The 13278-nt window shown below is 46.0% G+C and overlaps 1 protein-coding gene across 2 annotated transcripts in view; it reads right to left on the bottom strand.

The window, feature by feature from the left end:
• Positions 1-13278, bottom strand: part of PRMT2 (protein arginine methyltransferase 2) — a 30210-nt gene that overhangs the window by 5048 nt on the left and 11884 nt on the right. For both annotated transcript variants that reach the window (XM_030805998.1, XM_030805999.1), the window contains exons 5-7: positions 11190-11351; positions 10070-10234; positions 1007-1182 (exon numbers count right to left, since the gene is read on the bottom strand). In XM_030805998.1, the coding sequence (XP_030661858.1) occupies positions 1007-1182; positions 10070-10234; positions 11190-11351 (503 nt within the window). The remainder of the gene's footprint in view (positions 1-1006; positions 1183-10069; positions 10235-11189; positions 11352-13278) is intronic.

The following is a 13278-nucleotide window of genomic DNA, read 5'->3' as shown; positions in this document are numbered from 1 at the left end:
GTATACACGGTTTATTCTGCCAAGTTTTACTGTCTCTTAAACCCTTTCTAAATATCATTACATATCCCTAAAAACCTATGGTTTCTTTTTTAACACATGCACAGCAGTGCCCCACCAGATGGATATACAGCAATTCAATCACGTTCCTCTGGACGGCCACTGGCTTCCAGTGCCGGGAGGAACACTCAGGTGGGAGGCTCTGGCAGTGACTCGGGTGGGCGGCCTGATGCCAACCTCTAAGGCCCCGGCAGCCACACCTCCCTGCCACTGCCAGGCAAGCCCGGGCTACTATCTTACTCTTTGCTTGTCTGGTAGGGAAAACAGCATGTATTTTAATTTGCATTTTAACTACTAACAACGTTATAATTTTTCATAGATTGGTAATTTTATTTATTTTCTGCAGTTTGCCTGTTCATATGATTGGGCTGTAATTCCATCTGGCTAGTCATCTCTTTCTAATTGATTCCAAGACCTGGCAGCACATGATTTCCCTAATTACTTGTTTGCTTTTACAATTGTGTTTTTGCTGATTTCTGCCACACAGACTGCCAGATTCTATCTAGCCCAGGGTCCATTCCATCCATTGTTGCTGCTCATTTCTCCACCTAAGATGGTGCACACGGGCCCCCATGGATGCCTGTCGCTGACGCTGATTCCATGCAGAATTAAGTTTTCACATATGGCGTGAGAGAACAAGGGCTCATCAACTGCTCCAGAATAATTTGCTGACTTGGCCCTCACTCCCTCCTAATCGTAATGCCACCTTTTTCACATACGAAAACTTTTCTTCCTTGCATTCTACCCTGCTCTGCCTATCTGTCTTTTCTTGTTATAGCACCATACTGCTTTAATTACTCCAATGCTACAACAGATTGTCCTATCTGGGTGCACAGGTACCCTCATTTATCCAACTGTCGTATGGGATCTCCTACGGCCTTGGCCCACCTGCAGACTGTGGACAAGGAGGCCCCACAAGACAGTGCCAGTCTCAGCTGTGGACACTTACTTCAGAGCGCTGAGGTTGAACTCGTATGCGTTGTCCCAGAAGAGCACCTTGCTACGATAATCCTTATCAGCACTGCAGGGCACAAGGTGCAACGCAGCCATGGTGGGCCAAATGACCCCGTCCTCCTTCAGCCAGGCATCCCGGGCATACAGGATGGACTCGATCATGAACTCAAACTGCATAGGAGTGAAAGACACACAGGAGACACATCACAGGCCCTGTGGCTGCACAGGCCTCTCACCACCACATTCGTAACACTAGTCTGAGAGTTCTACAGTTTTAGCCTCAAGAATATTCCTGCCTAGGCCAGTGTACCATGCAAGAGAACATCGCGAGGGTTTATTTTATGCCCACATGTAATGGTCACTGATGCATCTCACAGCCTGGGTTTAAGTCACATAATTTCCCATTAGAACTATGAACTGGAGCAGAGCTAAAAGCAAGGACAAATCTTCACTCTTGTCCCATCTCAGTCATGGAAGAGTTCGTAGCTACCAGATTTTGAAAGAGCCCTGAAGTGTTGCAGGGTCCCAACTGTTACATAAAATATATTTGGTCTGTAGCATTCTCAGAATTTTCACAACCCTTTAAGTGGACTGAAATCACTCCTTAAGAAACCGAAAGCCATGCAGGCATGCCCTGGCCATTCACGTGCTCCTTTGGTCCACCTTGCATCCCTCAGAAGGTCCAAGTCAAGGGAAGCACATCACATCTATGACTGAGGAAGTGGGGACCCAACGCCCTCAAAGGCCAGGCTTTCTGTCTAAACCAGATCTTGCTTCGAACACAGAAAGGAGTAGAGGGAGCACCAGCGAGGTGGGACCAAGGCCTGTGGCCCTTGCAAGCCACCCGGGGAGCCTGCACTTCATCCTGTAGTTGTTGAGAAACAACAGAAGTGTTTTGCTTTCCTTAAATAATCTCCAGCTGCTTTTATTATAGAAGTAATACATGTTTTGTATGGGAAATGTAGAAAACTTAGAAAAGCTCAAACAAAAATAAAAATCACATATTAACCCAGTACCCAGAAGGAACCACTGTTATCACTCTGCAGTTTACTTTCAAGTATTTTTCTACACGCGCACACAAAAAATATATACATCTTATTTTTTAATCTTATTTTTTCAGTTATATAGTGAAACAGCTTTTTTAGTGTACAGCCTACGAACTTTAGTGCTTGTGTGGATTTTATCCTCACAACCACAGCCAGCATACACACGGCTCTGCCACCCAAAACACTCTTCACCCTTTTCTCTGGTGGTCATGCCTTCCCCAGCCCCAGCCTCTCAAGCCACCGATCTGGTCTCCATCCCCGTGGTCTTGTGTCTTTTTAAGAATATCATATAAATGGAACCAAACAGTACATAACCTTTCAAGACAAGTTTCTTTCACTCACTGTACCGTTTCTGGGGTTCCTCCAAATTACCTGTTTCAATAACTGGCTCCTCTTCACTGCTCAGTAGTATTCCGCTGTGTGGATGCACCAGTTTATCCTTAAGGATTATCCAGATGAAGGACACTTGGGTTGTTTCCAGGTTTTTTTTGCAATTATAAAGAGAGCTAGTATAATCATTCACGTACAGGTTTTTGTGTGAACACAGCTTGCGTATCTCTGGGCTGAACACACAGGACAGGGACTCCTGGGCATAAGGTGAGTGCACCTACAAGTCTATAAGAAAACACCCACCCGTTTCCACAGTGGCATGTTCCCTCCAGCAATGCACGACTTTCTGCTGTTCCTCATCCTCAATGGCAGTTGGTATTACTATCAGATTTTTTTATTTTAGTCATTTTTCAATGGGTGTAAGTGATATCTTACTGTGACTTCAATGTGTATTTCCCTGATGGCTATGTTGAACATCTTTTCATGTGTGTATTTCATATCTGTATATCCACTTTGGTAAAGTGTATGTTCAAGTATTTTGCCAATTTTCAATTGGCTTGTTTTCTTCCTGTTGAGTTTTGAGATTTCTCTGTATATTCAGAACACACACTGGATATATTCTTTGCAATATTTTCTCCTAATCTTAGCTTGTCTTTTTTATTCTCTTAGCATCATCCCTTTGCAGAGCAGTCGTTTTTAGTTTTGATGAAATTCAATTCATCAACAGTTTCTGTTATGGATCATGCTTTTAGAGTAAAAACTCTTTGCCCAAGTCCAGGTGATGAAGATTTTCTATGATTTTTTCAAGAAGACTTATAGTTTTATATTTCACACACTTAGATCTATGATGAATTTTAAGTTCAGCTGTGTATGAGGTGTGAGGTTGAGGTGTTGTTTTTTAGATGTGGATGACAACTATTCCAGTAACATTTGCTGAAAAGACTGTCTTTTCTCCATTAAATTGATTTTTGAACCTTTGTTAAAAAAATCAATTGACCGTATTTGTAGAAATCTATCTCTCATCTCCATTCCATTGACTTACATGTCTGTCCCTTCACCAATACATTGTCCTGAATACTGTAGCTTTAAAATCAAGTAGTATAGTTCCTCCAACTTTACTCTTCTTTTTAAAAATTGTATCAGCTACCCTGGTTCTCTTAGTCCATTTTTGTGTTGCCAAAAAGGAATACCTGAGGCTGGGTAATTTATAAAGAAACGAGGTTTATTTGGCTCATGGTTCTGCTGGTTGGGAAAGTTCAGGATTGGGCATCCAGTGAGGGCTTCGGGCTGCTTCCCCTCACAGTGGAAGGCAAAGGGGAGCTGGCATGTGCAGAGACCACAGGGTGAGAGCAGAGGCAAGTGCGTGTGCCAGGCTCTTTTTCACAACCAGTTGTTGTTGGGACCTGAGAGAGCTAGAACTCACTTATCTACCCACGAGGAAGGGCATTCATCTATTCATGAGGGATCCACACCCATGACCCAAACACCTCCCACTAGGCCCCACCTCCCAACACCACCACACTGAGGATCAAATTTCAACATGAGATTTGGTGGGGACAAACCATAGCAGTAGTTCCTTTACATTCCATATACATTTCATAATGAGCTTATCTATAAGAACAAATCCTGCTTGGATTCTAATTGGAATTTTATTAAGTCTACAGATAAATTTAAAAAGAACATACAACTTTACTAGGTTGAGCCTTATCTCTCCATTTATTTAGGTTTTCTGGGATTTCTTTCATTATCATCTCATCATTTTCAGCATCCACATCACGTTTTGTTAGATTTCTAAGCCCTTCATATTTTTGAAGCTACTGTAAATGATATTCTTTAATTTCTAGTTGTACATTGCTAAGATATAAAAATGACTTCTGTATGATGACCTTGCACTCTGTGATCTTGTTAAACTCACTTATTAGTTTTAGGAAATTTTCTCACAGATTCCTTAGGATTTTCTGTAGGTTTTTTTGTAGATGTCCTATGTCATGTTAAATTTCCTTCCATTTCTAGTTTGCTGAGAATTTTATCATGAACTGATGTTGAATTTTGTCAATTTTTTTCTGTATTGATATAATCATGATTTTTCTTCTTCAGACTGTTAATATGGTAGATTACACTGATTGATTTTCAAATATTGAACCAGCCTTGCATTCCAAGGATAGTTTCTTTTTTTGTTATGGTGTATTATTATTCCTTTTATATCCTGCTGGTTTAAATTTGCTAATGTTTTCTTGAGGATTTTTACATTTATGTTCATGAGGGTTATTGGTCTGTAGTTTTCATATTTTGTGTTAACACTGGTTTTGGTATTAGGGCAATGCTTACGTCATATAATGAGTGAGGAAGTGTTCCCTCTTCTTTTCTGAAAGTTGTTTAGAATTGGAGTTTTTTCTTCATTAAATGTGTTGATAGAATTCACCAGTGAAATCATTTAGGCTAGAGATTTACCTTTCAGGTTTTTAAAGTATTAATTCAATATCTTTACTAGTTATTACACCATTCAGGTTATCTATTTCATGTTAGATGAACTGTGGTAATTTGCAGTTTTCAAAAGAATTGGTCCATTTCACGGACCTTCTTTGCTTCTCACTCTATGTATGTACACAGAGGGAGAAGAAGGAAAATGATAACTCAAGACTGTTCCAGGAATACAGCTGTTCCTTGGTGTCGATGGGGGACTTGTTCCAGGATCCCCGTGGATATTCAAATCCTTGGATGCTCAAGTCCCCCAAATAAAATAACGTGGTTTTTACATACAGGCTACATACATCCTCCGACAGACTTTAAATCATCTCTAGATTACTTCTACCTAATACAATGTCAATGTTATGTAAGTAGCTGCTATACTGTATTGGTGTGTTATTTGTATTGATGTTTATTGTTGTATTGTTATTTTTATTTTCAGATATTTTCAATACATGTAGGTTGTATCTACAGATGTGGAGCCCACAGATATTCGACCGTACTTCAAATTCTTGTCTTCTTCACCAATCGATTGCTACTATGTCTTTGTTCCAGAGTCCTCAAATAGTTTCTCCCTGTCTACTCTCCAGGATTTATAGCTGCATTCAGTGGGAGAGATGAAAGGAATATGCCTTCTCCATCTTACCTGGAATTAAAGCTAGGTTACCACTATGTCTAATTTTTAAACACAAAATTGGAATCATACTGTACATACTCTTTGTACTTTTTTTAAAAACTAGTAACATGTCACCAACTTTTTCCAAAGATTGTTAAAAATCTTTCTAAAACATAATTTTTAATGACCATATGTATTGCTACAATTCTGTTGTTTCCAATTTTCTCCCCATTTTAAATGGTGCTGCCATGAACATTTTTTAACATAAATTTCTGTACAAATTTGACTATTTCCTTAGGATAATTTCATCAAAAAAATTTGGTGCCCAGTCTCTGGGTCCAGCTGCTGGGAAGGAGGACACTGCAGTCTCAGCACCCACCAGCTCCTCCTCCTTCTTCCTCCCCCGAGCTCAATGTGCCCTCAGAAGTGCAAGCTGCTGATTAACTATGCTGCATTTTTTATGACGTGAAAGTTCGGAAATGCTCCACACCAAAAAAAAAAAAAATCAAGAAAAGAAAAAAGGCTGTCATTTTTTGTCTCAGTGCAGACAAAGTGCATTGTTGTAGAAGGAGGTGAAGAGACCTTGATTGGAGATGTCTAAGTGTAGCCATAAGCAGTCCTTCAAGCATGTGGCGGCAATGTTTACTGAAAAAGATGTCTCTGTACTTTGTATGAGGCAAGCTTTAAAACCAAGGAATCCAGAAGAGTTGATGGTTTTGTGTGTGTGCGTGTGGGCACCAGAACTAGCACCTCTGAAAAGTAAAATGATCGACATGAGCTCCAGGGAATGCAACCAAAAAGAAACATCAAGGCATAAAACACGAACGTCAAGCAAAGGGGCCAGAAGTCCTCCCTTAGGCCTGTCCCACTGGGAAGCCAGGCGGCCTTGGTTGTGGCCTCTGCAGGGTGCCCTGTGTAGATCGTCCTTCAGTGCCACAAACTGAAAGTGCCCGTGTTTACTCTTATCTTCTTGTTGTGTAAATAAGACAAATACATTTAGGCCAGAGTCTTGCTGAGGGGGAGCTGTCCCATCATCTGAACTACGCATTCTGTAAATATGTGCAAACAGCCTTAAATAAATCCAAAGTCTAAAGTTTTATTGGTGTGAAATTAAATTCTTATTGGCCACGTGCCTGTTTTCATGAGCTAACTTATAAAGATTTTTGTTAAACTCAGGATTTGTGATAATACAGTCCATAAAACAGTACAAGGCTGTGTGAAGAGAATTATTACATCTTTGTTAACCTCAGCAGTTACTTTATTTTGCTTAGAAAATTGGTCATAATGTGGTTGTAATTTTGGTCCACATTCTTTATTCTTCCTTGAGCTAAAGAGAATAACAGAATATAGTATGTCCTCACCACATATTGACAGCACGAATACACTAACAACGGTAAGACTGAGTCTGGCAGTCTTTTAATTCTACCAAGTGTGTAACGGAGACCCTCAGTGACCTTGCAAAGCGTCCTGAAATCCAGGAGGCAGCCCCTGCACCTGCAGTGCCACTGGCTAGTGGGAGACTGCTGAGTGTGCAACCTGCTTCTCGGAAATCGTGGTGCGACCTCAGGAGAACAAGCAAGATCCTGTAACAACTAATGATAACGCAAATTAGGGCTCCATTGTCACCTGCTTTGTTAACAAAAATGATTAAATGGTCTGTTGACGATCTAGGACACCTGTGGTATCTCTACTTGCATCTCCTTCAGAACTTTGATGCTTCTGGAAGAACAAAAAAATTTTAATGCTCTTTGACTTATTCTGCCCTATTTTCCTTCAAAAGGCTTTACCAATTTACAATGCCAAAAAAAGGGCATGGCGGTGCACATTTCCCCACAACCTCAGCATGGGGAGCATCAGATATTAGAGGATCGCTCAGCCAACTTCCCAGGTCAAAACTATTAAAGTTACTTTTAAATTGTTGGTGGCATTAAACAATGTTCAAGCTACTGGCCTCTGGCATTTCTCCGCCTTTCTAGTCCCTGCTCACCTTCCATGAGGTTACCTTTATCTTATGTTTTTCTTATTGCAACTCTTTACATCACGCAATTCTTTAGCTGCAATTCTTTAGTTTCATTTACCATTTAATAATTTTTAGCTGTGCTAATGTATGAAGGGGAATTTTTTGTCAAATATTTTATTTGACAGCTTCATTATGAACTTGGTTCTTAGAAAGACCTTTCCCATACTAACAACAAATAAACTTGTAGCAATTTTTTTATGTTTCCTCCTTTTCTTAAATATTTAACTCTTGAGCCCATCTAAGGTTTATTTTAGCAGATGGTGTGAAGAAGGGCCTCTTTTCTCCAAATCAGTCGTTCCAGCACCATCTCTGAACAACTACCTGCCCCTGCTGCACTCACTGAAAGCTGCCCCTCCTATGCTAAACGCACATGCACTCTTCTCTGTCTTCAGACTTTTACTACATGTCAGCGTCAGAGTAGGAAGATGGGCCAGAAGAGATGAAGGCCTGAGGGCTGAGGGGCTCTGAGAACAGGCAGACAGCAGGCAAGGAGGATGTGAAGAGGGCCAGACGCACAGGTGCAGGGGAGAATGCGGCAGCTCAGGAGAGAGGCAGCCTGGGGACGGAAAGTGAAGGTGGGTACAGCTGCACCAACGACTCCCAAATTCACACCCTCCCTCCCTCAAAGCCTACCAACCCTGCACCCCAACAACTATTGCCATAGGAACTCTCACAGCTCCGTCTGCCTGTTCTGGGCCTCCTTGGCCTACGTAATGATGGTGGTGGTCCCTCAGTCTCCCTGGGGGGAGTCTGAAGTCGGAACGGCCTCAAGCCCTCACCTGCAAAGCTCCACCTTCCCCCTCCACTGCCTGCACTGGAGAAAACCACCACACGGTCCTGTCTGACTTGCCCCAGCACTCCTCCAAATGTCCTGCTCAGGGTGGCCCCTCCAGGCCAACGCCCACCGAGACCCCAGGCCATGTCCCCACTGCCCAATCAATAGCTGGCCCTGTACATCGGATGGGCGTCCTATGTTCAAGAACCACACAGATGTCCACCCTCCCCAGGGCCCTCCCTACCCCGGCCCCCAGCCAGTCCTGGTGGCCCACTCCCTGCGGCTCAGGGCTGGGAGGCACCGTCCTGCTCACGCCAGGCCCCCTTCGGCACATCCTGCCTGCTGGCCCTGCTCTGCATCCCCACACCTGCCCCATGCCAAGCCCTGGCTCCTGCATCTTGACAGTAAAGTCACAGTCAGTCCTGGAAGTCTGTGCACCTCCCACGCAGAGGGGCCTCCCCTCACACAGGCTGTCCCAGACCTCTCTGCATGCTGGGGGACCACAGCCAGTCCCTGGCCTCCAGTCCCGGCCACACATACCCAGGGGCCTCCAAAACACAGCCCACCTCTTACTCCATCACTCACACACCAGTGGCACTCCCCTCGGTGTCCAGGATGTGGCACAAAGTCCTCAGACACACAGTTCCCTACATCTGGCCTCTGCCTCCCTGATGCAACACAGTCTGGCCAATCCGGCCACTGGGCAGCCCTGGGACACAGCAACATGGTGAACACGGTGGCTACTCCTCTCCCCTCCCTCTGCCTCGCGTCCCTCCTGTGTCCCTCTCACCCAACCTAGGGCACAGCCGGACACTCCAGCAGCCAGGCTTCCCCATATCACTGCCCACACACCCTTGGCCTCACCACAGCCTCACTCCTCCTCTGTCCTCTTTTTGTCCCCGTGGCCGGGGCACCAGCTGTCAACAGATACTTACTGAATGGGCGCTGCTGTTCGGGGGCAAAGGCGAATGCCCCTTCAGGGAGTAGGAGTGGAGCCCGTTTCTCCTGTGTGTCATCTTATGGCTCCACAGATGTTATTAATAAGCCAAGTCACAGCATGGACATTGAGTCTATTTACATTTATCTTCTGACAACAAAATTTCAACAGGACTAAAGGCCCAGTGCCATCTGTTACCAAGGGAAACCGTTTCCTGGGAAGCAGCAGCCATACTCCACACTCCTTCACCCAGACCCCATCTTTCTGGGTCTCTACACTGAGACAAAGTTTCAGGTTGGGATGCTCCACTGCAACGTCCTGTGTCCCAGGATGCTGAGCCCAGGAGGAGAGCGCCGGGCAGACAGCATCCAGCCACACTCCCGTCAACTTCCCTCCAAGCAGACAGCGTTTCTACAGGGCATATTTGCAAGCAACCGGAAAACAGTCCACTTCCACCCACATGTGAAACTCAGGGTGAGCAACCGAGGCTATGCTGGCCCTACAGATGCCCAGGTGGCTTCACAGCATCACTGGGGCCAGTCTAAGGTGAGGAGACCCCGGCCAGGGACGAAGGCCCTACTGGCATTAAAGAAACAGCCTTACCTGTTAGGCACAGGATTTTTACAGACCCCTGAGGAGAACACAGTTCATGTAAATCACTCATGAAAATGTTACATCATTTTTTAAATCAGGTGAAAATTCAAGACACTGAGCCAATGTCCACACAAGAAATTAATTATACCTCACATTAGGGAAAACATCAAAATGAGTCATGCACGACCCTTGAGATCCTGAGGTCGACCCAGCCGAGCCTGTGCTCAGAAGCCCCCCAGCTCCGGCCCCCAGCTGCCCGCACGCCCGCCCTCACCAGCAGGCAGGTCCCCATCCACTCAGACACCAGCACGTCCACCTTCTCGGGCAGCACCACATCCTCCACCTTCTGCTGGAACACAGTGATGATGTCGGCAAAGCCATTCTGCAGGACCAGCTGCCCCGTGTGCTGTGCCATCTCACTGGCCTCCACTGCGTACACCTGCAGCAGCAGAAGCACTGTCAGTGCACATCCAGCCCACACACGTCCCGTCATCTACTCTCCTGAGTCACAACCAGCATCACGAGAAATGGTCAATGACACAAGAGGGAAGCAGCGTTCCAGACAGCAGAGGCAGCGAGGGCTGGGCCACACCTGCCCCTCCAGGGGCACCCAGAAAGGAGCCGCCTCTAACCCTCCCAACTGCCCCCACCTCCTGGACAAGACACAGACGCAGGACTGCAAGCAGACGGAAAACTCGCATGCCCAAGCCGGCTGCCACACGCACAGCAATCTTAATCCATGACCAGCACAACAAGTTCTTAGCACCCAAGTGACAATGCTGGTCTGTGCCACATCTGAGGCCTGTCAGACAATTTCAAACCCAGGTTCTCAGGGAAGGGTCTGGTGGGAAGCGCCCAAGCGCTGGGTCCCGGGTCCTGCAGAGCCTGGACTTGGGTGGACACTGTGCTGCGACCCCACCCACTGTGTAAGGAGTCTCCAAGGCTGCAGCTCGGCTCAGCTCAGCACAGTACAGACGGCCCAAGAGGGGTGGGGAGGGGGCCCAGCGTGTGCATCCCTCCCATCCCCATGAGACCATCCACACCCAAGGCCCAGCACAGACATGTGGGTGCACCTGTTTCTCTACTCAACTGAAATAAACGTCTCACAGAACATACCCCGCCCCACGCAATTCATGGGAAATTTTCTATTCTGCCCTATTCCTGTCTGTGCTGTTTGTGACTCATTACGTGGGCGCCACAGCCTCTAGCATGCAGTCTCAACACACTGCTATTTTACCGACCCTGGGCCCCACGTGCAAGGACGCTCATCAAGACCATGGAGTGATCAGTGAGCCCCCAACAGCTCAGGGTCACAAGTCAGCACACTCAGAAGCCACCTCGGACATCACCAGCCTTGGCACAAACACCCGGGATGCACTTAAGACCCCACTCACCGCTTTAGGCCGCGCATAGTGTGCACAGAAGAGACTGATGATTCCAGTTCCACAGCCCACGTCCAGGATGACCTTATCTGTCAGGGACTCTTTATTCTGCAGGATGACACTGTGGTATTTAGTTGTTCGCGGCTGGTCTGCCAACATTTCCAAGTGGAGTTTCTGGAAGAAATGCACATTCAGAATCACTGCCTGTGACCTAGAGCCATGCTGAGGTCTGGACCGAGATGGAGGGTCAGAGCCACAGCTGATGACCCCTGACCCCAACACCCCACATCTAAAAATATGAGCAAAACACAAGAGCAACAATACAGGCTTCTGGAGTCCCTCAGCTCAGCACAGCATGGCCAGGCGAGCAGAGAGGCAAGAGGGACCACTGTGCACACAGGGGTGCAATGTTGCCCAGACCACCCATGCCCACCTGAGGCAGGAGGGACCACCGCATCCCAACCAGACTCCCCAGGGCCAGGTGTCCAACTAGAGAAAATAGCAATACACCATGAGAGAGAGGCCAGCGTAGGTGGGCAGGGGGTCCCCCAAAGTCCTGTGCACACATGAGCTCACCCCAAGGGATAAGCGAGAGACCCAGCCTTGTCCTGAGGGAGGAAAATGCCTGAAACCCAAGGACACCCACATGAGAATCAGCCACCTGGAAAGGAGGCAGAGAAAGGCTTGCTCAGGGCAGCCAGCAAAGCCGCGGGCTGGTGGAGAGGCTGCATCCCTCCCACCAGCACTCTCAAGCTGCAGAAGGCCCAGCCTAGAAACAGCATTGCCAGAAAGAAGACAGGCAGCAGTCAGGAGCAGAGCGAGGACGGCGCCCAGACCATGACAGCAGACAGGAGCCTGCACGAGGCCCTCAGAGCCCACCATGGAGCCTCCCAAGACTCCACAGAATAAAAAAACAAAGGGACAGGCGGGAGGCGGCGGGAGGCACAGACAACAAAGCAAGGCCCAACTCTCCTGACCGGAAGCAAAGGATGGGAAAGGCCTACAGTGCCAACACCAATGGAGACAGAGCTGGGGCAGCTCCATCAGCACCACACAGCACAGTTCAGAGCAAAGCAGGTTCCCATCGGTTCACATCAACACAGGAATCAATTCACCCAGAGGACATGATTATTCTAAATACTTCTGTACCTAAAAACGGATCTTCAAAATACATAGAGCAAAACCAATACAGATGCAAGAAGAAATAGACAAATTCACAATTATCATCAGAGATTTCAACACTGTGCTCTCAGTAACTGACAGAAGTAGAGAGAAAAATTGGTAAGACTGTGGAAGGCCTGGACATCACTGTCAACCAAGTTAATCTCATTGGTATTTAGAGAACACTTCACCCAACCCCTTATAACAGTAATAATAAACAAAAAATATCTAGGAACAAATTTAACAAGAAAGGTGCACAACCATGTATGATAAAGAGATATTATCCTTATCTTAAAATGCTAAGAGATATTAAACAAAGCTTAAGGAATCAGAGACTGAGAGTCAATGTTATAAAGATGTCGGTTCTCCCAAAATTAACATAAACATTCCATGCAGTACCTACTAAAGGAGGAAGCACAACAAAATGATAACAAAATTAGTTTCAAAACAGTTAAGTGCCCAAGGCTAATGGGGAAAATGCTTTAAAAAAAAGAACTGCTGGAGACCTATAGCTCTTGCAGGCCCGACAAAGGTGCAGTGATGAAAATGATGGAGCACTGGGAACTGCAGTAAACAGACCAGTGAAACAACAGGAATTCTACAGCAGACCCCTGAAATCCCGAGCACGACAAACGCACCGTTTCACATCAATGCGAAGGGAATCGTCCAGTAAGTGAGGCTGGGGTCGCTGGAGATTTGTGGGCATACATTAGGGCGGAATTTTACATTATATTTTTTACAACAAGTAATTTCTAGATTGTTTATTATTTAAAATCTCATTGTTTAAAATAAGATCAGAAGGCCAGGCAGGGTGCCTCACCCCTGTAATTCCAGTACTTTGGGAAGCTGAGGTGAGGGTACCTTAAACCCAGGAGTTTGAGGATACAGCGAACTATGATTGCACCACTGCACTCCAGCCAGTCATATGACAGAGCGCGAC

Source organism: Nomascus leucogenys, chromosome 25 (genome assembly GCF_006542625.1).
Source record: "Nomascus leucogenys isolate Asia chromosome 25, Asia_NLE_v1, whole genome shotgun sequence".
NCBI classification, from domain to species: domain Eukaryota; kingdom Metazoa; phylum Chordata; class Mammalia; order Primates; family Hylobatidae; genus Nomascus; species Nomascus leucogenys.
This window is presented reverse-complemented; position numbering and strand designations above follow the sequence as displayed.